This window comes from Kwoniella bestiolae, chromosome 8, assembly GCF_000512585.2.
Source record: "Kwoniella bestiolae CBS 10118 chromosome 8, complete sequence".
Lineage (NCBI taxonomy): Eukaryota > Fungi > Basidiomycota > Tremellomycetes > Tremellales > Cryptococcaceae > Kwoniella > Kwoniella bestiolae.
This window is the reverse complement of record NC_089248.1, coordinates 1,248,849-1,269,735: the sequence shown is the minus strand read 5'-3', so window position 1 is coordinate 1,269,735 and position 20,887 is coordinate 1,248,849. Positions and strand designations below refer to the sequence as shown.

The 20,887-nt window shown below is 47.2% G+C and overlaps 6 protein-coding genes across 6 annotated transcripts; 2 read left to right on the top strand and 4 right to left on the bottom strand.

Moving 5' to 3' along the window:
* Positions 1-101: 101 nt before the first annotated feature.
* On the top strand, positions 102-2,048 carry I302_109057 (mitochondrial 54S ribosomal protein uL2m; the record flags this gene model as incomplete). Its single annotated transcript, XM_019194785.1, has 4 exons — positions 102-323; positions 438-1,327; positions 1,661-1,873; positions 2,000-2,048. The coding sequence occupies 4 exons, from the start codon at positions 102-104 to the stop codon at positions 2,046-2,048; spliced, it is 1,374 nt and encodes a 457-aa protein (XP_019043621.1).
* Positions 2,049-2,436: 388 nt separating this feature from the next.
* On the bottom strand, positions 2,437-3,737 carry I302_109056 (uncharacterized protein; the record flags this gene model as incomplete). The annotated part of the gene is made up of 3 exons (XM_019194784.1): positions 2,437-2,766; positions 2,917-3,196; positions 3,430-3,737. 3 exons carry the CDS (start codon positions 3,735-3,737, stop codon positions 2,437-2,439), a joined length of 918 nt encoding a protein of 305 aa, XP_019043620.1.
* A 486-nt stretch (positions 3,738-4,223) lies between these two features.
* I302_109055 (uncharacterized protein) lies at positions 4,224-6,670 on the bottom strand (the record flags this gene model as incomplete). Its single annotated transcript, XM_019194783.1, has 3 exons — positions 4,224-4,842; positions 4,915-5,322; positions 5,505-6,670. The coding sequence occupies 3 exons, from the start codon at positions 6,668-6,670 to the stop codon at positions 4,224-4,226; spliced, it is 2,193 nt and encodes a 730-aa protein (XP_019043619.1).
* Positions 6,671-8,148: 1,478 nt separating this feature from the next.
* Positions 8,149-11,046, bottom strand: I302_109054 (uncharacterized protein; the record flags this gene model as incomplete). Its single annotated transcript, XM_065870789.1, has 9 exons — positions 8,149-8,191; positions 8,272-8,329; positions 8,417-8,693; positions 8,797-9,068; positions 9,152-9,230; positions 9,315-9,486; positions 9,561-9,623; positions 9,716-10,136; positions 10,224-11,046. 9 exons carry the CDS (start codon positions 11,044-11,046, stop codon positions 8,149-8,151), a joined length of 2,208 nt encoding a protein of 735 aa, XP_065726861.1.
* Positions 11,047-12,882: 1,836 nt separating this feature from the next.
* On the bottom strand, positions 12,883-15,525 carry I302_109053 (uncharacterized protein; the record flags this gene model as incomplete). The annotated part of the gene is made up of 4 exons (XM_019194781.1): positions 12,883-13,878; positions 13,966-15,246; positions 15,310-15,372; positions 15,436-15,525. The coding sequence occupies 4 exons, from the start codon at positions 15,523-15,525 to the stop codon at positions 12,883-12,885; spliced, it is 2,430 nt and encodes an 809-aa protein (XP_019043617.1).
* Positions 15,526-16,042: 517 nt separating this feature from the next.
* I302_109052 (uncharacterized protein) lies at positions 16,043-20,642 on the top strand (the record flags this gene model as incomplete). The annotated part of the gene is made up of 7 exons (XM_019194780.1): positions 16,043-16,278; positions 16,393-17,403; positions 17,474-19,544; positions 19,637-19,684; positions 19,756-20,068; positions 20,163-20,331; positions 20,453-20,642. 7 exons carry the CDS (start codon positions 16,043-16,045, stop codon positions 20,640-20,642), a joined length of 4,038 nt encoding a protein of 1,345 aa, XP_019043616.1.
* Positions 20,643-20,887: the final 245 nt, after the last annotated feature.

Here is a 20,887-nt window from a genome sequence, read left to right as displayed (position 1 = left end):
TTTGATATTTTATATTATCGATTGACACTTCGATTCGCCATCAACATCCTCGAGGAGGTCCCTCAGTTAACTATCGTCGAGAACCCACACTCAGTATCAAGATGGCTTCTCTCTCAAGATCAGTTAACGCTGCTCGATCAGCTGCTACTCGATCATCCCTCGCTTCGACCTCTCGTCTGGTCGTTGTGAGAGGATATGCTACTCCCTCCGCAGTGAAGAAGGATGAAGGTCAACAAATGATGTTTGGTGGTCCACCTCCGAAGAGGAAAGATGAAGGTGCGGTGTTGAAGACTTATACAGGGAAGGGATACCCTTTCATTCCCGTGAGTAAGATCTCTAATGATATAGATCTTGTGGCTTCTGTATCTCTACTTCTTCTCTTCCGGTCGAAGTGCTGCTGTATGGCATGACCTGACTCTGATGTATCTTCCCTACAGTCCCTCCGACACGTCGTCTACCCCTTCCATCCCCACCTGCACAAAGGTGGTCCCCTCCGAGAACTTACCATCCCCCTCCGACGCAAGGGCGGGCGAAATAACACCGGTCGAATCGTCAACCGACACGTAGGAGGAGGGCACAAGCGAAGATTGAGAACCATCGATTTCCACAGAGTAGAAGGTGGACAACACGACGTAATTAGAATAGAGTACGATCCAGGACGATCAGCCCATATTGCCCTGATCAAGAAGAGGGGATCATCACCCTCAAATGTGGAGGGATTGGGGAGTATAGAAGAGATTGAGGAAGCTTTGAAAGAGGAAAATCGAAACACGCAGAAATCGTTGGAAGCGGTCAAAGCGGGCTATTCATACATTATCGCTCCCGAGGGATTGAGGAAGGGGGACACTGTGATCTCTTATAGGAAAGGTATACCCGAGAGCCTGATCAAACAATTCGATAATACCTCTTCAACCTCAACCTCAGGTTCGGGAACAAGTGTACCCACAGGACAAGAAGATAGGGTAGGAGCCACAGATACGCCCGAGATGAGGCGTGCCCTAGGTCTACTCAGAACAGTCACCCTCAAGCCTGGGAATGTCTTACCCCTCTTCCTCATTCCCCCCGGTACGCAGGTACATAACCTGTCATTAACGACGGACGGGAAGATGCAACTCTGTCGATCGGCCGGTACGTTCGCGCAGATCGTTTCGCACCAGTCCTCTGACGGACGATCTATCGGTGGTTCAGATGTGTTGACGATGGGAGGAGGATTCGACGAGAATGGTCAGAGGTTGGCTAAAGCCGGTTATGTATTGGTCAAGATGCAGTCGGGGGAAGTTAGGAAGTTGGATCCTGGTTGTGTGGCTACGATTGGGGTGGTGAGCAAGTGAGTGTGCGATTTTCCTGATTGATACCGCAACGAATCTGGTATTGCTTGTCGAACTTGACATACCGTGCCAAGACATCGTCATTCTCCTTACATCCTCTACACTCTCCCTCGCCCCGCTTCATCCCCTTATTCGCCCCGCTTCATCCCCTTATTCGCCCCCTCTTCCTCCTCTTTTCCGTTCTTCATTTCCTCTCCTCCTCTCCTCCACTTCCCCCGCCTCTTTCTGTCCCTTCTCGTCTTCTCCTTCTTTGCATCTCACAATGCTATACCTCAGACTTCACATCATAAAATATATCCAAAATCAGGAGCTAATCCCATTTCCAACCACAGCAAAGAACATCAATCCCGCTCCCTCGGTAAAGCCGGACGATCAAGATGGATGGGTAAACGCCCCCACGTCAGAGGAGTAGCTATGAACGCGGTCGACCACCCACACGGTGGTGGTAGAGGTAAACAAAAGGGTAATAAGCATCCTCGATCGATTTATGGATTGTTACAACATGTTAGGACTAGACGACCTAAGGATAAGGATGGGAATAAATCGTATGTGTTTTTGTTTCATCCCTTCTTCCTTCTCTTCTTCCCTTCCCCCCTTTGTTCCCCTTCTGAGGCGGGTGGTGATGATCAATGAAGACGATGGCTGATCGCTTTGGCTTTTGACCTATATAGCGTCGTCACTGAGCGACCGAGGGGTAAACAGACGGCTGCCAAGCATTAAGTTGAATGAGGATGAGGGGTTAGGTGCATGCATTATTTATTATTTGAATTCGATTTCTGGTCCGCAACACATCAGTTTTCCGGGAACACTCAAGCTTGGGGCCAGTGGAGAATCCATAACAGTAATTCATTTTCAAGCTGATAAGTACTGTAAATGCATTGACGGCGCACGAAGAGATATATACAAGATACGAAACGGGTCTGTCGAGCATGGCTGGAGTATCGAGAAGTGAAGTAAATGGAATATATACTACGGTGGTACCCAAAAATACGAATGATGAACGAATCATCAGACCAAGATCGAATGGGGTCCTATCTTGTCTGACCTATCCTGCCCATGAATGACATTTTGCACATCGCAGCACACATCAAAAACGACAGACCACCAATTACTGATCCCCCTTCCCATAAACCTCTAAACACCTCTTCTCAAACGCCTCCACCATCTTATCAGCCACTTTGGGCAGTACCGCCTGGCTCGCTATGCGATGCAAGGGATTGGCAAAGTTGAAGTTCAGGTCGATTGTCAATAATGTTGGACCGGTGTTGGGATCGTCGCTTTGAGGTGTGGTAGAGTTGGTATTTGGCATTCTGATGTGGGACGGAGAGGAAGGGGGGAAGGGAGAGTTAGAAGGGTGAGGAGAGAGGTGGGATGCAGGGGAGAAGGACCAGCGGGTTATGAGGGATTTGAAGAGGGGTGTTTGGGATGATGCTGTTGCCTGAGATGTAACGGTTGGGTATCAGTATGAAGGCATTATATCGCTTTACGTTGGTCAAGATGGCAAAAGTAGAACATAGAGGTTGGATTACGACCATCTAAGATAATACTGTATATCCATCTCGAGGAGTAAACGAGATCCAAAACTCACCGTAACGCTCTCAAAAGGAACCCCTTTGACCCTACTCACATACCTCTCTTCCAACCCCCCGAATCCCACAGCGAGCTCAGCAAGAACTTCGAACGGTTCTGAGCCAGGTGCCCAGTCTTTCCATTGTCTCTTCTGTATACTACCGTCGCTATCATTCGAGCTCGATGAAGAAGACTTGGAGTGGGGTTTGGAGAGGACAGTGGAGGAGTTACAGAATGGGATGAAAGATGAGTAGGAAGGTACGTCGGATACGAGCGAGTAGAGCTGGGCTTGGGAGTAGCTGTGGAGGGATCAGCAGCTTGTCCATTGTTCTGAAATACGAGGATAGAGTGTTCAATTGACAGATCGACGATTGATAAAAAAGAGATGAGAGGAGAAGAGAAGAGGGAATGATGGATTGTATTCTCAAGTTCATGATGATAATACCTCGTTTTAAGAGAACAAGCATTCCGAATGATCCATAAATGATCTTTGTCAAAGCATCACACACCCATCTGGTCAAAGTGCACTCACGGTAATATCTTCCTAGCATGGAACCTCTGCTCCTCCCCATCAGTTTCTATCCCGCTAACGATCCCCTCAGTATTCGGTATAGACGAAGATGATTGGGTGGGTACCAATCCAGCCAACTTCGTTATATCAGGTAAAGAGAAGAAGGCTCGTCTTTGTATCTGCTGCTGTTGGATACATTTGGAGGGATTTGATGATGTTAGGGCTGCCCGTAATGGGCTGGTCGATGAGGATGGGGATGGGATTGATCGATGTGATCGAGTGAGTGATCGGACGAGGGGACGGATGGTTGATGTACTGGATATGGACATTTTGATAAATTGATAAGTGAGGGTCTCCCTGATCCTTATAAAGCCTAGGTATGCAGCTCAGATTGTCTGTGATAGATTTCCCAAAGATGAAGTGATAGATGAACACAATCGAGAATGTGGGAAAGAAGATGAAAGAGTGAAAGTCTCGATTAATTTGCCTCTTTACGATGTTATGTCCGTTGTACGGTGAATTCCGATATAACCATGCCTATGTCTCATTCCGATCACACGATCATCATTTCATGACACAAATGCATACTACCCCATATATCACATATATACATACATCCCAGCCCTGTCGTTTTACGAGGCGTTCGTTAATCAATGATCATGCACATGAAAGACACTCTGATACCCAGTGATATGCGTTGACCGCGTTTCGTATATCCACATTACTCGTCTAAATTCTTCAAGTGACCCAAACCGGAGTATCTTGAACAATCCATGAATTTCGTTACTGAGCGATCCAAATTCAGAAAGAGCAGCTCATCTTCCACCCCTCCCACCTCGTCCCCTCTGACCTCTCCCACCTCGGCCCCTTCCTCCTCTCCCTCTCCCATGTCCCCCTCGTCCACCCGGATGACCACGATCATCGTAATCAAATTCATGACCATGTTCATAATCATACCCACGCCCATGTCCATGTCCATGCCCAAGATCATACTCATGTTCATAAACCCCTCCTCTGTGTTGCGGCGGCGGGGGAGGCGGGGAAGGTGGTCTAGGTCGATCTCGGCCTCCCATCGAAGGTGGATAAGCATTCCCAGGCGGAGGCGGAGGGGGTGGTCTCGAATCATACGCGTATTCTCTTTCTCTCGGATGAGGCTCCCTAAGTCTATCTCTCTCGTACGAGCTCGTATAATCAGCATATGTATCATACCCTTGATGTGGTGGCGGTGGGGCAGAGGTATTAGCGGTCGGAACGAGTTTCTCCAATTTTGAAATCTGAGCTTTGAGAGCTTCAAGCGTTTCTACCACGTTGGTGGTATCTACTCCTGCACCGTGCATTAGTGGGTTCCCTGCTGGCGGAAGGGGTGGTGGGCGGTCATATCGACCTTGATCTCGATATTCCGGTGGTGGAGGCGGTGGGTTACCTCGCGAGTATCTAGTACCATTCTCATATCAGCCTCAACGATCTTTTCATGAAATTCCCATAAGACGGTATAGGTACACTTACGACGCCTCCCTGGCCCTCTGATTGTACCCATACCTCTGTTCCCTACCATACTCCCTCGAAGGGGGTGGTGGAGGTCTCCCATACCCTGGTGAGGGTGCTCTGGCATAGGGGTCAGGTGCAATACCCTTCGGTCCGGTCGGTGGTCCTCTCGCATTAGCATAGGTATCGTACGGATCAGGATGATCAGTCCGCCGGCCAAACGATGCATTGACAGGTGTTCTGGGATCTGGATAATGTCTTGGAGGACTGGGTGGTCTGGGATAATCTCGTTCCCTACTTTCTCTTGGTGGTCTGGGGGGTGAAGGTGGTCTAGCGTTGGTATAGGTTCTTGGGGGAACTCGTGACGGCGGGGATGGTGAGCGAGGTCGGTATTTTGGGACTGTTGCGGGACCGGGACCTGAGATACGACTAAGGACATGAGAGGGGTTAATGATGTTATGGAACATGACGCGGACGAAGCGATGTTTCCGGGTGATGTGAGATATGCCAAGAGGAAAACAAGACTAGGAAGAGCGAGAATGGGGATGTTGGTCACATAATTGTATTTGACAAAGGTTTGGGCACACGACAGGGAAAACGAGGTAACTCACTCGGCCAATCTCTGCCCCTCAATCCTATATTCCTCCCTCCCCCTCTCATTAGCATACGATCCCACATCTCTACCATTCCTCACTGAAGGTGGTGTTCTTGATCTCCCGCCATTACCAGCAGAGTATCTCCTATCAGCACCCGAACCCGAGCCAGAGCCAGAGACATCCCGTTGGTATCGTAAAGCTGCGTTCCCTCTCTCAGAGGTCGGTGTGAACTGCTCCCTCCTCGTAAATCTGGGATCATCGGCATGAGGCGGTCTGAATCTGTCATTCTCGTAATTTTGATCTCTCTTGACAGGCGCAGGGGCATAATCATATTCTCCTCCACGAGCTCTTTCATCCCAAGGTGCATGAGGTGGTAACGACACGTCATTCCTCATTCGTTTGTTTTCTTGTTGTCCGGACGTGAGTGCACGTTCATTGTATGGAGAATCGGTTCTTCCCCTTTCCCTCTTATTTGCATTATCGGAGATATTCATAGAACGCGATTGCGATTTAGATAATAATTTCTCTTTCAATTCTTTCTCCTTGTCTTCTGCTGCTGATGTACTTACATTCTGACCGGTCATGTCGGGTGCAGATGAAGCGTCACCAGATTTCAACTGTTGTTGCATTATAAACGATTCAGCCATTTTAGCTAGCTGAGAAGGGTTCATCTCTCCCGCGAGAACAGTAGATTTATTGAGGTTGGTGTTTTGTCGAGTAGCTTCTACTTCAGCTTTGAATTGCCGTAATTTGGCTAGGGAGTCCAACGACTCTGCAATTCCCTTATTGGGTGAAGCACCATCATTGTGCTGACGTTGGATGATGTTGGTTGACGGTGTTGATGATGAAGGTATGGTAGATAATGACGGAGAAGGTTGTATTCCCGTTTCCATCTGACTACTCGAATCCGATACTGCAGAAATTGACGTCAGAGAGGGCGTAGGAAATCGTTCTTCCACTGAAGTATGCGGTGTTGGTTTAGGCGCAGTGGCCTGGTTGGAGGGATATGGCCTATCGTTGAGATCCTCATATGAGATTGATTTCCTCGGATCTCTGGGTAACTGTGGAAGCTCCACCTGGCCATGATTTGCTGATACTTCTCCACTGGGTGGCAGGGCTTTGTCTCTTCCTGTTGGATCGCCTGCGGGTAAAGGCGGAGTATATAGCGCTTGCTCGCTCATCTTCAACGAGGCCTTGATGCGTTTCTGCTACTACTTTTACTTGCAGAAGTTTATGCGATGTCTGATTGTCAGACTAGACACACGTTCTACAGCGTGTATGGCCCAGATGGGTAATTGATATGGCCCGAGGTGATCTGAAGTTGTATGATACTCTGGTCGGTGATTGGAAGTCGTCCAACAATCGCTTGAGTAAATGAGATGATCTTTGCTTTGATTCCTCTCTGTCCTCCTTATCTCCTACCAAGTACCCTTGATATACCACGATACTATATGATGCGATGCGATGAGGACAAAAGACCGTGTTGACAATTGATAAAGGGGTAATAATTGATTTCTGATGAGCTTTCCTTCCTTTCCCCCTCGCTTTCGGTTGAAAGGGTATGGGTATGACGTCAAAATGGATGATCTCCGTTTGTGTTTTGTACGTCAGGCTGCTGAGAGGAAGAGAAGACGAAAGCGCTGAGCTGAGCGCTGACAAGCTGTGTTATGTTAGTGATATCGTAGTATACAGTCTGTAGAAGTCATTTGCTATAGTATTGGTGATATGATGAGATGGCAGGGGTGGTCATTCCCAAATTTATTCATTTCATTCAACATTCATCATCGTGCATGGACATCATGGTCATACGCGTGGAGATGAGACGAGGACGGGATCAAATCACATCACTGTACCACCAAGGGCAAAGGCAAAGTGGCAGCCTGACTACTCATAGCGCCTCGAGTGCTAGCTGAGACGCCGTTGCTGAGAGATGGCAGATCAGTCTCCAAAGGGTGGCTGAGCAGGAGCCCAACAATGATTAAAGCGACTACGAGTGTGATCTACTATCGAATTTTATGTAACAACAGACTAAAAGGATTGAAAAAGCCTTCGAGCGTTTACGTTGCACGTTGCTTCGCGACCCATCCAAAGTCGAATATCAGCAAGTCTCCCACTGAGCCGCCGACTTGAGCGTATGGTACCACTACCCTCGCGACGTGGCTTTGATCTTGACCTTTCACAAGCTCGTCATATCATACTCTTCGGTCCGTCCCTCCTCAGCTCAAATTTCAAACACTCATCGAATACATCTTCCACAAATCTCTACATTCTGTGGTAGAAGTCTTGAAGGAACGATATTACCTTGACTGTTGTCTTCAAATGTAAAGGTACTTCTCAAGATGGTGTTACGATAAATACTGTACAATTAGATATCAAAAAAGCTGATCAACGTACGTAGACCCCTGATTAGATGATGTATGAATACATCTATTGATACTTCATGATCATCCATTTCCCATCACCATTTCCTATGTTAGAGCTACAAAGTGAGTACAGATGACAATGAATCGTCGAGCTAATCAATACAGAGGGTAGTGAGATTATAAGATTTACTACACGAGATTGTTGTATGATGCTGGGTATATGTAGATAAGATGAATTGTCAACAATGCAGGAATGTTCCGTATCCGTCTCCGATCTTTTGATTCCAATCCGCCGTCTATTCTTCTAATCCTCTATATCCACCTTGAGCGCACCACGGTCTATCACCATCAAAAACATCAAATATCAGCACCCATCAATATCTTACACTATGCCCAGGGCAGAATACAAATGAACTCACGGTCTATAAGCATCCCCACTCCAATATGACCTACATCTCATCGAAAATCCATAGGGGACTAGCCGTCAAACACAATCACAAGATCAACAAATGAACCAAATACAAAGTCTCCCTAAGGCCTAAGGGGAAGAGCAGATCCACTCACATTCATACCCCCTCGATCCCGCTCGATAATGATCCCCCATCTTCAACAAATGGGTAACCTTGTTACTCGTCGTCATATGCTGTCTCGCCCAGATGAACCCGTCCATAGCCATCTGCTGGAGTAACTCGTCATTCTCCAAATAATGGTTCAGAACCTCATTGATCTTTTCGATATTCCATGTAGATTTCAGGGGAATTACGAATTTGGATAGGGACTCTTCGTGCTCTGTTGGTAGGTCTGAAGCTACCACGCAGCCCGAGAGGAATGCTTGGGCGTACTGCGACCGGTAAACTATTAGCTTACAATCCGATTAAATTATACTATGTTGCCTGTATCTGAATGACAACGAGCGGTAGGTAGAGAAAGGACGAAGAACTCACCTTCCTAATCATCTTCCTCTCCAAACTCGCATCAAACACGCAAATCTTACTCGTCCTCATCCCATTCGCAAAGTCTTCTCGTAATTTCAAATGGGTTTGATAATACTCATGGCCCAGCTCGTATGTCTCTAATGGCTGTTCCCGAGCTGAAGAGGGTACAGAGACAGTATATCCAGGATGAGGATGACGGGTGATGATGGATTCTTGGAGGAGATTGGGTTCTCTTTCGATAGCTCGGAGGAAGTCGGTGACGGTGGTTCGGATTGGATAGACTATATTTCCAAGCATGTGTCCAATTAGCTTTTTTGTTTTCCCCATAATGATACCGGTGTCATGAGATATAGTCTAAACTCACAACTCCCATCATATCCGAATACTTTTGCTTTAGCAGTCTTCTCGTTCCACGGTATAGGATAAAAGTCCCATTCGTTTCCCTACGAGTTCATCAGCCAAACCATAACTATATCCCGCTTTACACAGACGTTGATCTAGTTCACAGAGAGACAAATATCACCCACAGTGTCAGGACTATGTCCAAACATCCCCATCTGCCAATCCGGGTACTTGGCCTTCACCTTATCATACTCGAACAGCTCTAGTAGCTCAAAAGCATATTTCGAGACGGTTATGTTGTTGGCGTGGGGGTACCATTCGTACGAGCATCGGAGCTCGTGGCAGTCTCCCAGTTGTCTAGTGCATCATCATGAATGTCAGACTACTGACCATGGGAGGGAAGGGGAGAGGAAGGTTCACTCCAAACTCACTGGATGAGAAGTGCTCCGCAATCCAACGCATCTACATGGGGATCATCTTCTTTGTATATATTCCTATATCGGATGACCATCTATTAGTCCAACGCATTCCAGGGAGTGAAGGACTGACGACGCAATGAAAAATGACGCAAAGCAATAAAACTCACGAGATGGTAAATACAATATCAAACCCTACATCGGCATTACATCCATCCGGAATCTCATCATACCATCCAGGCTTGACCCATTGTTCCTCCTCTTCCGATTCTTCTACCATCTCCTCATTGAACGTAGGCGCTCTGGTAACCTCCAATCTCCTAGAATACCATTCCTTCCTATTCTTCACTTGCATCTCCCGTTCCCTCACCTGTTTCTTCACATTTTGCTCCTCCTCAAATTTCCTCCTGGAGCTTTCCAGCTGAGCAAGTCGGTGTGCTCGTTTACGTATATTCGCAGATAGAGGGATCGACCTATCATACCCTTCCCATCCTGGACCCCAGACATCTACGCTGAGTTGGGGATGACGGAGGGCAGCGTCTACTATCTCGTATGTGTGTGTGTTCATGCGTTCGAGGTAGTCCTTGTAGTCTGTTCAATCGGGTTCAAGGCTATCAGCTGCCTCCCTACCAAGAGTCCCGATACCTGAGAAGATAGAGAAGCGAGACAAGGACTCACCAGTCAGAAACAGAAATCTCCGTTTCTCCCCTTCACCCAACGGCACAGGCTGATGATCCCACGGACTCCTTCCCACAACGTCCGGATTCCCCCACCAACTCGGCCATTTCCCCCTCGCCTCCGTCTGCAAAGCTTCCTCCTCCCTTGGTCCCCATACCGACTGCTGATCCCTCTTATTTAGTCGTCTAGATTGCAACACCTCCAACCGCTTGTTGTACTCGTAATCCTCCCTAAACTTTGCCAGATTGCTTTCCCTGTCGTTATACCGTATATCCCACTCTTCAAATCTGATCTCCCTATTCCACAGCTCCCTTCTGACCTTGTGCGATCTAACTTCACTGATGAGTAGAGCAGCAACTACGAATATGCCCAGTGTCAGGAGAAGTTGCGTGGACTTGCGTCGTGCGAGGTGGATAAATGGGAGGGAGGATCGCCGTCTTGCTCTTGGTTTCAACGTTTTCAAGATTCTTATGGCTGAGGATTCGCCAAATATTGTTGAAGTGGTTGACGTCGAGGAGGTCTTTCGTTCTTTCAGATGATTGGATCCATGGGAGTGGGTGTGGGTTGGGAGAAGCTCTTCTATTGATGATTGGGATGTCAATGATTTGTCGGAAGTGGAGGATGAAGAGCTGGATGATCTTCTGGATCTGGATTGGGATGATGAGCCGGATGGTTGTTTTTCGATCTCATAGGATGGTGGTGAAGTATGTCTGAGTGTCGAAGAGGAAGGGTGGGCCGAACGAGCTGGATAGGGATAGGGATCAAAGGTTGTGTCATACGAGTCAATCGATGATTTCGGGGAGATGTGCTTGAATGATGACATGTTGTTGGGTTGTCTGTATGGGTATAGTGGAGATGGTTGGATGGGACATATGAGTCAAATCGAGTTGAAAGGAAGATGAACAAGTAAAGGAGGATGTCTTTGATTGATGGATGGATAGTGTTGTTGATGGTGGTGGTATGTGCGTTTTCGTTGACTTCTTGGCACTTTCCCTTCGCAGTCGTCGTGTATACACAATTACAGTTGCTCGGGATGAGTGCCCTAGTATCCGATCCAATGCTCAAACTCACTCCGAGCTAGTCTTATATGGTTGCTGTGCAGCCTATGATACTAAGCGACCAAGAGGGGAAGCGTCCGAGCGTAATGTTCCAACACCAGCTGAAAGACTGAACTGAATCGAATTTGAACTGATTGAATGTGTATTCGGATTCGACCGAGCGACCGAGTTTGTTGATGTTCTTGTTCTTCTACGTTACGGCTACGAGTATGGCACCGACTAGACAGTGAGATAGACAATCAAATGAATGTGAATGTAAATGATGATTATATGTACAGATAGATAGACAAGAACGACAAGAAAGACTCTTTTGTTATTTCTCATGAATCATGACCGAACTCTTAGCTTTCTTTCTCGTTACCTCGTTCTTAGCTTTAGCTTAAATTTCGGACAACCGACACTCACTTAAAATTTGTATGGGATTCAACTGAGCATTCCGATAAGTGAATAAGGGTAGTAAGGGAATGCCAAGACCAAGACTTGCTTGAGTCTAACGTAACACCACCCTCAATCTTCCTATCCCTGAACCTCAGCCTTCCCCTGTACCGTACTACAACAGTTTCCTTTATGCTTGTCTGCGGAGAAGGGATGCGAAGGAGACGGGGGCCGATGCACAGCAATCTACTGTACTGGATACATGAAGCAGTGTATCAACTTACCCCTTCTCCTCAAGGCTTCGGGATGATCGTCCGGTCCTCCTTTTTTCATGGCATGGGAGCGGCTTTCTCGGCATGAAAAGTTTATTTTCATGGGTAAAACTCGAGGTGGAACGCGCGAAGCGCCAATTGTTCCGCGGAAAATGGGATTAAGCATATGACGACTTTTCACTACGTATGGACTACGTACGAACTACGTATGTTAAGTGCAAGTGGCTTACAGTAAATTGGTCGTGTGAGAGGTACGAGTACAGTAGATCATCGCTTACTGAGTTTTGGAAAAGGGCAGGAGCGGAAAATGAATACACAATACCATTCGCAGTGTTGGAATATTGGAGTACATATGAAACATCCGCGGTTGGGATGGACTAGGAACGAACATAGAACATGCTTGTGTTGTTCTTTCGGAACGCAAGGAAGGAAGAGCCAATACCAAGACCGGATGGAAGAAACAAGGATAGAGCGATGTCTTGTGGGAAACGTGCTAGTGAAATCCGCAGATAGGGGTTGGGTCGATTCCGGTACAGCCAAAACGTTAATTGCAGTGAAGCTGAGCATACTGTCCTGCAGTCCGACCAAGACAAGATTGAATTGGATTGGAATACTCGACACACAAGAAAGATAGAGCCGCTCAGGACAGGTTTTCTCATCATTCGTGCGATACAAAACCCATTCACCTTCTGATTTTACAGAGCACCGCAGAGACGCGTCTGAGAGTTGAGATGCCTGATATTGGTTGGTTACCTCATCTTGCTCTAAATATATACTACAGATAAGAATGCGCCATTCCCAACGACCCATCCCCTCAAAAGGCACTGTCATAATACATAATATGTCAAAGGAATATACAACAGATCCATCCATTCATTCTAATCCACATCAAAATCCCATATCCTCGTATGTACGCACATCAACCAGTCGTTACCTCTCCTATTCTGCCGTGTACTACGCTTGTGGAAATCCATAAGAAGTCCTCGAATCTGGATTCCTCCTCATATTCGGTCTTTTCTCCGGTACACCCGCTTGCGGATAACTTGATCTCTTCGACTGTGTCGCGTGTTGGGGATTAACATAATTATCAATCTCATCTATGTCTCCTGATCCAGTCCCTCCTCCCGAATCATTCGAATTAAGACTCGATCTTCTCGCCGCTTCTTGAGCCAATTTTGAACCCGAATTGACAGCAGGCTCAATGGCCTTCGAAGTGTTCAAACGATGTATCCTCTTTCTCCTAGCCTTCATCACCCCCACCCCGCTCCCATCGTTCGACCCTCCCAATCCCACTGCCCCAATGGGAGTCAGCCCTCCTGCCCCACCATCAGCTATGCCCAGTCCCGCAGACGAAGCTATCCCCAGACCCGTATTTGATCTTCCCAAATGCGGGAAAGACCTCACAGCAATATGTTCATGTCCCCTAGCGTAGGGCGAGAGTGTATGTGCAGAATGCGACAGAGTAGCCAGTTGGCTTACAGAGTTGTTGAGTGGGAGGGTGATCCCATTCGGACCGATATTACGAGGAGGGAAGGAACCGTTTCCTGGTGATGTGCCTGTAATGGACATGGAGGGGTAACGTTGTCGTTGTTTGGATGAGATAGATAGGGGTTTACTAGATGGTAATGTCGATGTGGGATTTGTAGAGTTCGAGGAATTCCCATTCCCATTTCCTATAGTATCCCACGATGAACCTGATGTTCTGGCTGCTGATGAAGATCCACCGGTTCCTGTTTGTCTTCTACTGGCGGAGATTGATTGTCGGGGTATAGCTGAGAATGTCTCTGACCGAGGTATACCGCTGTAATGCCCTTGTGCGGCAGATGAGAGGAATACATCCGAACGGGATGTGACCATTCGGCGGAGGCTTGATGGTCCAGCATAAGTGGGAGGGGGCGAACGAAGGCCTATGCCTGGTGTTGAAGGTGTGAATGGACGCATTCGCAGACTCTGATGAACGAACACAACGATTATCAGCATCAATGACATAGATAATTGAACAATCGATCGATCACTCGCTGGGTAGTGCAGACTCACCCCCACAGTCGAAGATGCACCTCCAACCGAGCTAGCTCTAGCAGTCACACTCCCACCCGTAGCAGTGCCCGCAGGACTAGGCATCGCCCCACCATTCCCACCAGCTTCTGAGGGCGCTCTGATCTGCGATTGTGAATGATACACTCTCGGCCTAGTAATCACCCCTCCACCGACCGCAGGGAAAGTTTCCCACTCGATTTGATTCTTCTCGTCTGCACCGTACCTCGACCCCATCGCTGAGACAAGGGACGACTGTCTTCTATGTTTCCTGTTGGATGAGGAGGGTATCGACCTCAACACATCGTCCATTTCGACCATATCGAACGACCTCACTTCTTCCTCCTCGTCATCTTCCTCATCAAACGTATCGCTCAGATAGTCCGGTAAATCACCATCATGTTCCTGATTCTGTATTGACATAGACATGAGAGATCCCAATCCCCTATTCCCTCCTTCTCTAGATTTTTCCCATAATCTACCAAACGCCTCATACCCACTATGAGTCGGTACCCCCTCAGGTCTAAGTCCATAGGTGGGATCGTAATCTTCAATATCGGGGAATACTGTATAGCTCGTCGGTGATTCCGATACGGAAGCACTGGTACTGGATCGTCTGTGTCTCAGGGAACGTGAGTGCGCTTGGAGAGATGATCGTCTGGGAGTAGAGAATTTTTCTTGGTTCGGTATATGAGGTGGGAAAATCTGGGAAGATTCGCCATATGGATTCGTCTCGTCTACACCATCATCGCTCTCCTCTCGTTCTTCTTCCGGGATCACTTCTGGACCGACGTCTTTGTAGGGAGTTTCGACCTTTCCTCCTACGCCTGTACCGTGGAACCATCTCTGACTTAGACGATGTATGATCCCTGGGAGATCTTCTCTGAACATCTCTCTGAGTTGACCTTCAATCTCTTGTTGGAGGTACCCCCTGATGACCTCGACTGAATCGAAGGTGGAAGATACATCGACATTTTGCAGCGGATCATTCTTGAAGACCAGTGTTATTCCCTTTGAAGCTGAAACTACCAGGATCAGGATTGCCCGGAGATGTAATTTGGATAATCGTAATGTCATAGGTACCAACAGTGGCTGGGATGCCAGTAAAGGTGTGGAGAGGGGTAATGTCGATGAAGATGATAAGTTGGGATTATGCGAGAGGGGGTTCGCCTGCACTCGACAGCGTACTTCCAACCATGCGTCTCCTGAGTATCCTAAGCGTAATATACCTCTGAATCGATCTAGTGATAAGTCTCCAATTTCTAATAAAGTGAGCGTCGGAGGCTACCATACCCAGGACATCCAAGTCAGCTTGAACTTCCTTTCGAAAATGATGGTTGAGCTGACCTCTTTACCCATACTCAGTTCTACTACCTCGATCCTACCTTGAATCACAGGCGGTTTATTACCCTAACAACGGAATAATCATCAGAACATGTCCTCAGCTTGAGATACGAGCGATTGATGACATACTTTGTTCAACGCCCCCTCCAACATCGCTTTTGCATCTTCATGAAACGCAGGCGAGAACGCCGTGGACCAAGAGGGGAAGACGAATGACATGGTACGAGTATGGTATTTTCGCGTGGACACAATGTCCGAAAGTGATGGGTTCAGTGATGAATGCTATTTGAGAAATACGACTGGCTATATCTTGAACATGGTTCTGGTCCTTGGTACGTGCTGTGTTCTGGCTCTGATGACGATGATCTATATATCAATGCAATGTCGTGTTGGTGACGATCTGTACATCCATCTATTCTTTTTCAGCAGCAACATGAAAACATGGAATTACGATAATTTACGACAACCTGCACCTATCACCTACCCGCGTCAGAATCGCAATTGTCACCGTGGGAAAGCAATACTGTATACACAAATAAATCAACCTCGCAATAAATCAACTATATCAACTTGATCATCCTTTCCTTCCTTCCTTCTTTGTTCTCCTTTCTCTTCCTCTCATTCTCCCTTTCTTCCCCCATCATTCCTTCATCTCATCATCACTCTTTCTTGAGTGACATACGATACCTCAATGTCCACAGTCTTCTACCTCTCATAACGACCAACAAACCATATCATGCCAAACTGGGTCACCGACAATAACTCAAACTCTGTGAATACCACCTCATCATCATCTGCTGTACATGTCCTTCATGCTCCACCTGTGACCAACAACGATCTCACTGAGCTGTCTCAAACCGACAGTGAGGTAGCCAACCCAGCTCAAACCAATCAGACCTTAGCAGAGGACAATATGAGTGCTCAGACACAATTGCCGCAAGTCCAAGCTACACCAGGACAGGATTCTGCTTTGTGAGTTGTCTTCCTTCTTTCGAGTCCTTTCCATGTGACATCAGGGTCAAGAACATATCATTCTCAAGTTCCCTGTGATCAATGAGGTGGTCTGACATCCAAGCGATTGCCCAGTGCTATCTTACTCTCACCCGATACTCCCCCTGCATCTACCGTACCCAATCCTCTTCCCGTTCAAACCCAACCTTCCTCCACCAACATCAACATGCAATCAATTCTGCCCCAACAACCTGCCAATCATCTCTCCCATTTTGGCAGTAATACCCCACAAGAACAATCTCCCGCTCTGCCTCAAACAGACTTACCCGCCAATACTGCTCAACCCTCTCTTCGACGTGCCGTGAGCTCCGGAACGGCCCAAAATGGGGTTCAAGCTTATCCGACCAATTTACACCGAAACGTCTCGTCACCCAATCAATCTTTTGCAAATCCCACTACAGGCGTAAGCTCCACGACTCTACCACTTCCGAAATCCACAACCGCAACCCACAATATCTATAGTGTATCCATCAAAGATAACCAAACTGCCAACATCAAGCTCACACCGGAATACGCAACTAGGAAACATATCGTTCCGTTGGGAGATGGTACGGCTCATGAGATATCCACGTTGGAAATCATCAGTCGATACGCCTCTTATCTCTCCATACAAGATTTGGACAAGATCATCAGAGAACCTAAAGCTCTCATCGCTTTAGCTGGCAACGTGTATAACGCAGTCAACGCCAACGCTTCGAATCCCAAGAATCAGCATGCTCAACAACAGCAACAACAGATGAGAAATACAGTCAATCCTCCCTCTCATCACATTCCTCAATCGGCGAATCAACAAGCTGGGCCATCCCGTCCCACGCCGTTCGTCGCGACTAGCGGATACACATATATCCCTCAGGACAATCCCGCTCAGATACAACAATCTATCGCTAACCTACAAAACCAAGCTAGACCCAGCAGTAGGCAGAGCGGATTACCCAGAAATGCCAGTGGTGGTGGCGGTAATGCTACTCCCTTGCAAAGCCCCAGAATCCCAAATTTCCCTACCGATATGGCCCCCGAGGTACAAGTCCTACAGCAAGAATTCAACGCTGGTATACAGGGGGTCGAGCAGCTATTCGGGCAGGCATGGTACGTACCCCGTCTATTGTGACCTTCTATAAATTGCAACAGCTCGCTGACAATGTGTCATATACTTCAGGGAACAATTGAGGACTGTGTCGAACAACGCTTTCCTCAAGATGGGCGCTACTGTCAATAACATCAAATCCCATGGGGATTCTGATACCATCATCAATCAACTTCGAGCTCAAGTTATAGAAGAGCAGAATAAACTTCACTTATCACAACAATCAGTTCTTCGTCTGACGGAAAGTGAAAGTAAAGCTAGATCCGACCTGATTGAGAAGAATCACCAATTGCAGAACGAGATTGACGTGAGGAATAAGGCTCAAGAGCTCAACAATCAGCTTGCTCAACGAGTAGAGGAAATGAAAAGGGGAAAAGCGACAGATTCAGCTAAGATAATCCAGTTGACTAATCAAGTGAATGTTCAGAGTGGGAATATACGATCTATAGAGGCGGAGCATCAAAGGAAGTTAGCGCATCTCAATACATCGCATAATATCACAATGAATAACCTGAAGAAGGAGTTAGCGGAAGCTCTCGATAAAGCCAAGCAACCTATCTTCGGTGCGGCCCACCCGACTTCGCAACTTTCGCCTAAATCTCCTGCGGACCCAGCTTCCGAAGCTGCTAAATTGCGATCCCTCCTTAAAGCAAACAATGCGAAGTTTACGGAATTGGAAGAGAAGTATAATAAGGAGATGACATTGTTTAAAGCACGTTCGGGACTGGATCCTAGAGAGATAGAGAAGGACATCAGGTCAAAGTTGGCTCAAAGTACCGATGTCAAAGTTCAGAAGTTGGAGAAGAGGGTCAAAGAGCTTGAAGATGAGAAAGAAAAGGTTTCTGCTTCGGAGAAGAACGTTCGAGACCAACATGAGCAAACGACGGTAGTACTTGGGAAGATCATACATTGGGGTGAGAATCTGCAAAGTAAACTAGGTCGATCAACCGAAGACACCCTTTCAGATCATTCGAGTACATCGATCAATGCCGAACCCTCCAAGCGAGCTTTGGTGGATCGAGCAAATTCCTTCGTCACGGACATGTCCAAGTTGGCGGAGACTATCATCAACAACGAGAAGGAGCGAAAGGAGAAGATGAAGAGATTACAGGGTCAAGTTGAATCAATGAGGGTCGACCTGGCTGCCGCTGCGAAATCGGCTCCTTCATCTTCGGAAGGAGAGACGGAAGAATGGAAGATCGCTTTCAACAAATTGATCTCTTGGGGAAATACCATTCAAGTCCTGATGGGGAAGCACGTCGATCCGTTTGAGGAAGGGATGAAGCCTCAAGCGAAAGCTGATTTGTTCCAAAAGAGGATGCATGTTGTCTTCGAGGATCTGAGATCGAAAACTCTCCCACAAGGTACGGGTCAAGCTGATAATGAGGAGAAGATGAAGAAGTTGGAGGAGACGATTACTGTCTTACGAAATAACCTTCAAGCAAATTTGAATGCTCTGCTCGCTAAGACTACTCAACTTGATGATACTACCAAGACCCTCGAGGAGACTAGAGGTAAATTGTCTGCGAGTGAGAAATCGGTGAGAGAAGGTGAAGAGAAGTATAATGCAGTGTTAGAGAAGTTGGTGGAAAGTCAGAATGCGTTAGCTGCCAAGACCAAGCAATGTGAAGAGATTCAAAAGAATTATGAGGATAGTGGTAGGAAAATGAGTGACGTTGGTAGAGCGTATGCCAAGCTAGGTGTCGATCTGCAGGAAGCCAAACAATTGAAGGAAGAGGCCGAAGCTAAACTAGGAGAGGTGGAGAAAGAGTTGAAGGCGAAGGAAGAACATTTCACAAAGACGGTAACGACTTATCAATCGACGATCGACGAATTGCGAGCGGAGGATGCGATCGATGGAAAGACTGATGAAAGTGCGAAATTGGCCGCGCAGGTGGAAAAGGCTAATAGGAAGATTGAAGAGTTGACCCAAACTATTGAAGGGTTGGAGAAGGAGGTAGAGGGATTGAAGGGAGATTTGGAGAACGAGCAGGATAATGTGGATAGAGCTGAGACTGACATGCGAGTCGCTATGGAGAACCAGTATAAGCAGAGGGAGGAGTATTTGGAGCCTGATAAGGTCTTGAAGAGTGTAAAGGAGGAGAGGGATAATGCGAGAGAAGAGGTTAAGAAGTTGCAGGGTGTGAGTGACTTCCTCGAGTCCACCATTCTCTTGAATTTGCGTGTATACCAATGTCTAGGAGGGGGTTATTGACGAGATTGTATCGGCTACAGGAATTGAATACTTTCAAGAGCAAGAATAGTACGACTGCTAAGGACGATGTGAGTTGAATCGTTGTTGTACAAGCCAAAGCATACGTAGCTGATGGGTTGGGTGATTTCCGCTTCAACAGGATGACATTCAAATCGTTTCTGGTCCTGGCCCAAGCTCAACCTCTACCATTCCAAAGAAACGACCCGGTTCTTCACTCTTCACACCAAACCCCAAGAACTCTCACTCCCCTTCACCAGCTCCACTCGTCAAGCCCGCCGCTCAATCATCACAAGCTACGCCTTCAGTACCTCCCACGAGAGTTGCCGGAACGCCTTTGTTCCTACCCAACGAAGAGGAGGACGAATCGCAATCTCAAACTCAATCTACACCCAGCGTGTCGGCCAGTGTGCAACGACCCGTCAAGAAGAGGAAGATGGTTGTGGATAGTGAAGGTGAGCTATCGTTTTGTCCTGAGCTTTTATCAGGTGGATATCGAGAGCTCATATGCTGATATGTGACTTCGATTTTGGTTTTGGTATGGTACAGACGAAGGAACACCGGGATTGGAAGTTACCATATCTACTTCGAGAGCTCCTTCCGTGGCGTCTGATAGACCTGCTCCTTCCTTCAAACCTGTTTCGAGAGAATGGGTTAGGAAGAATATAGGGATTACTACGCAGCGGAGTGGTGGGAGGGTAAGGTGTAAATTGTGCTTGTGAGTTTGTTTGTTCGTTCTCCTCCCTTCTCTTCTTCCTTACAATTGCTACGTTGTTGGTAAACACCATATGAACGATAGATCAAAGTGAGGTAGCTGATTCATAACCCCACTCGAGTAGCGTCGACCAGAAGAAAGCCCTCCCTGCCGATAGGCTCAAGACCTTCAAAGTTGAAGATATCGCGCCGCTCGAACTTGGAATCGACAACGAGAGAGTACTGGATCATGTGCTTACTCATAAGTATACGTTGAGGAGGTTGAAAGATAAGAGAGTGAGGGATGGGAAGGACAGAGCTTCTCCTGAGCCTTGACTTGATGTGGAGTCCAGATGAGGAGGACTATCCAATTTATAAGTTATACGTTATTCGTCATCTGGTTCTGACACCTTTTGATCTATTTCTTCAGTTGTTGTATGATTTACATTCATGATTTCTTTCCTTCTTCTGGTCTTCGCTAAATACGCCAGTACAGATACCTTGCGATAATTTAATCTCCTTTTCTCCTCTTCTCCCTCTCTTGAAGGGATATATCGCTATATCGTTGTCATCACTTCTTC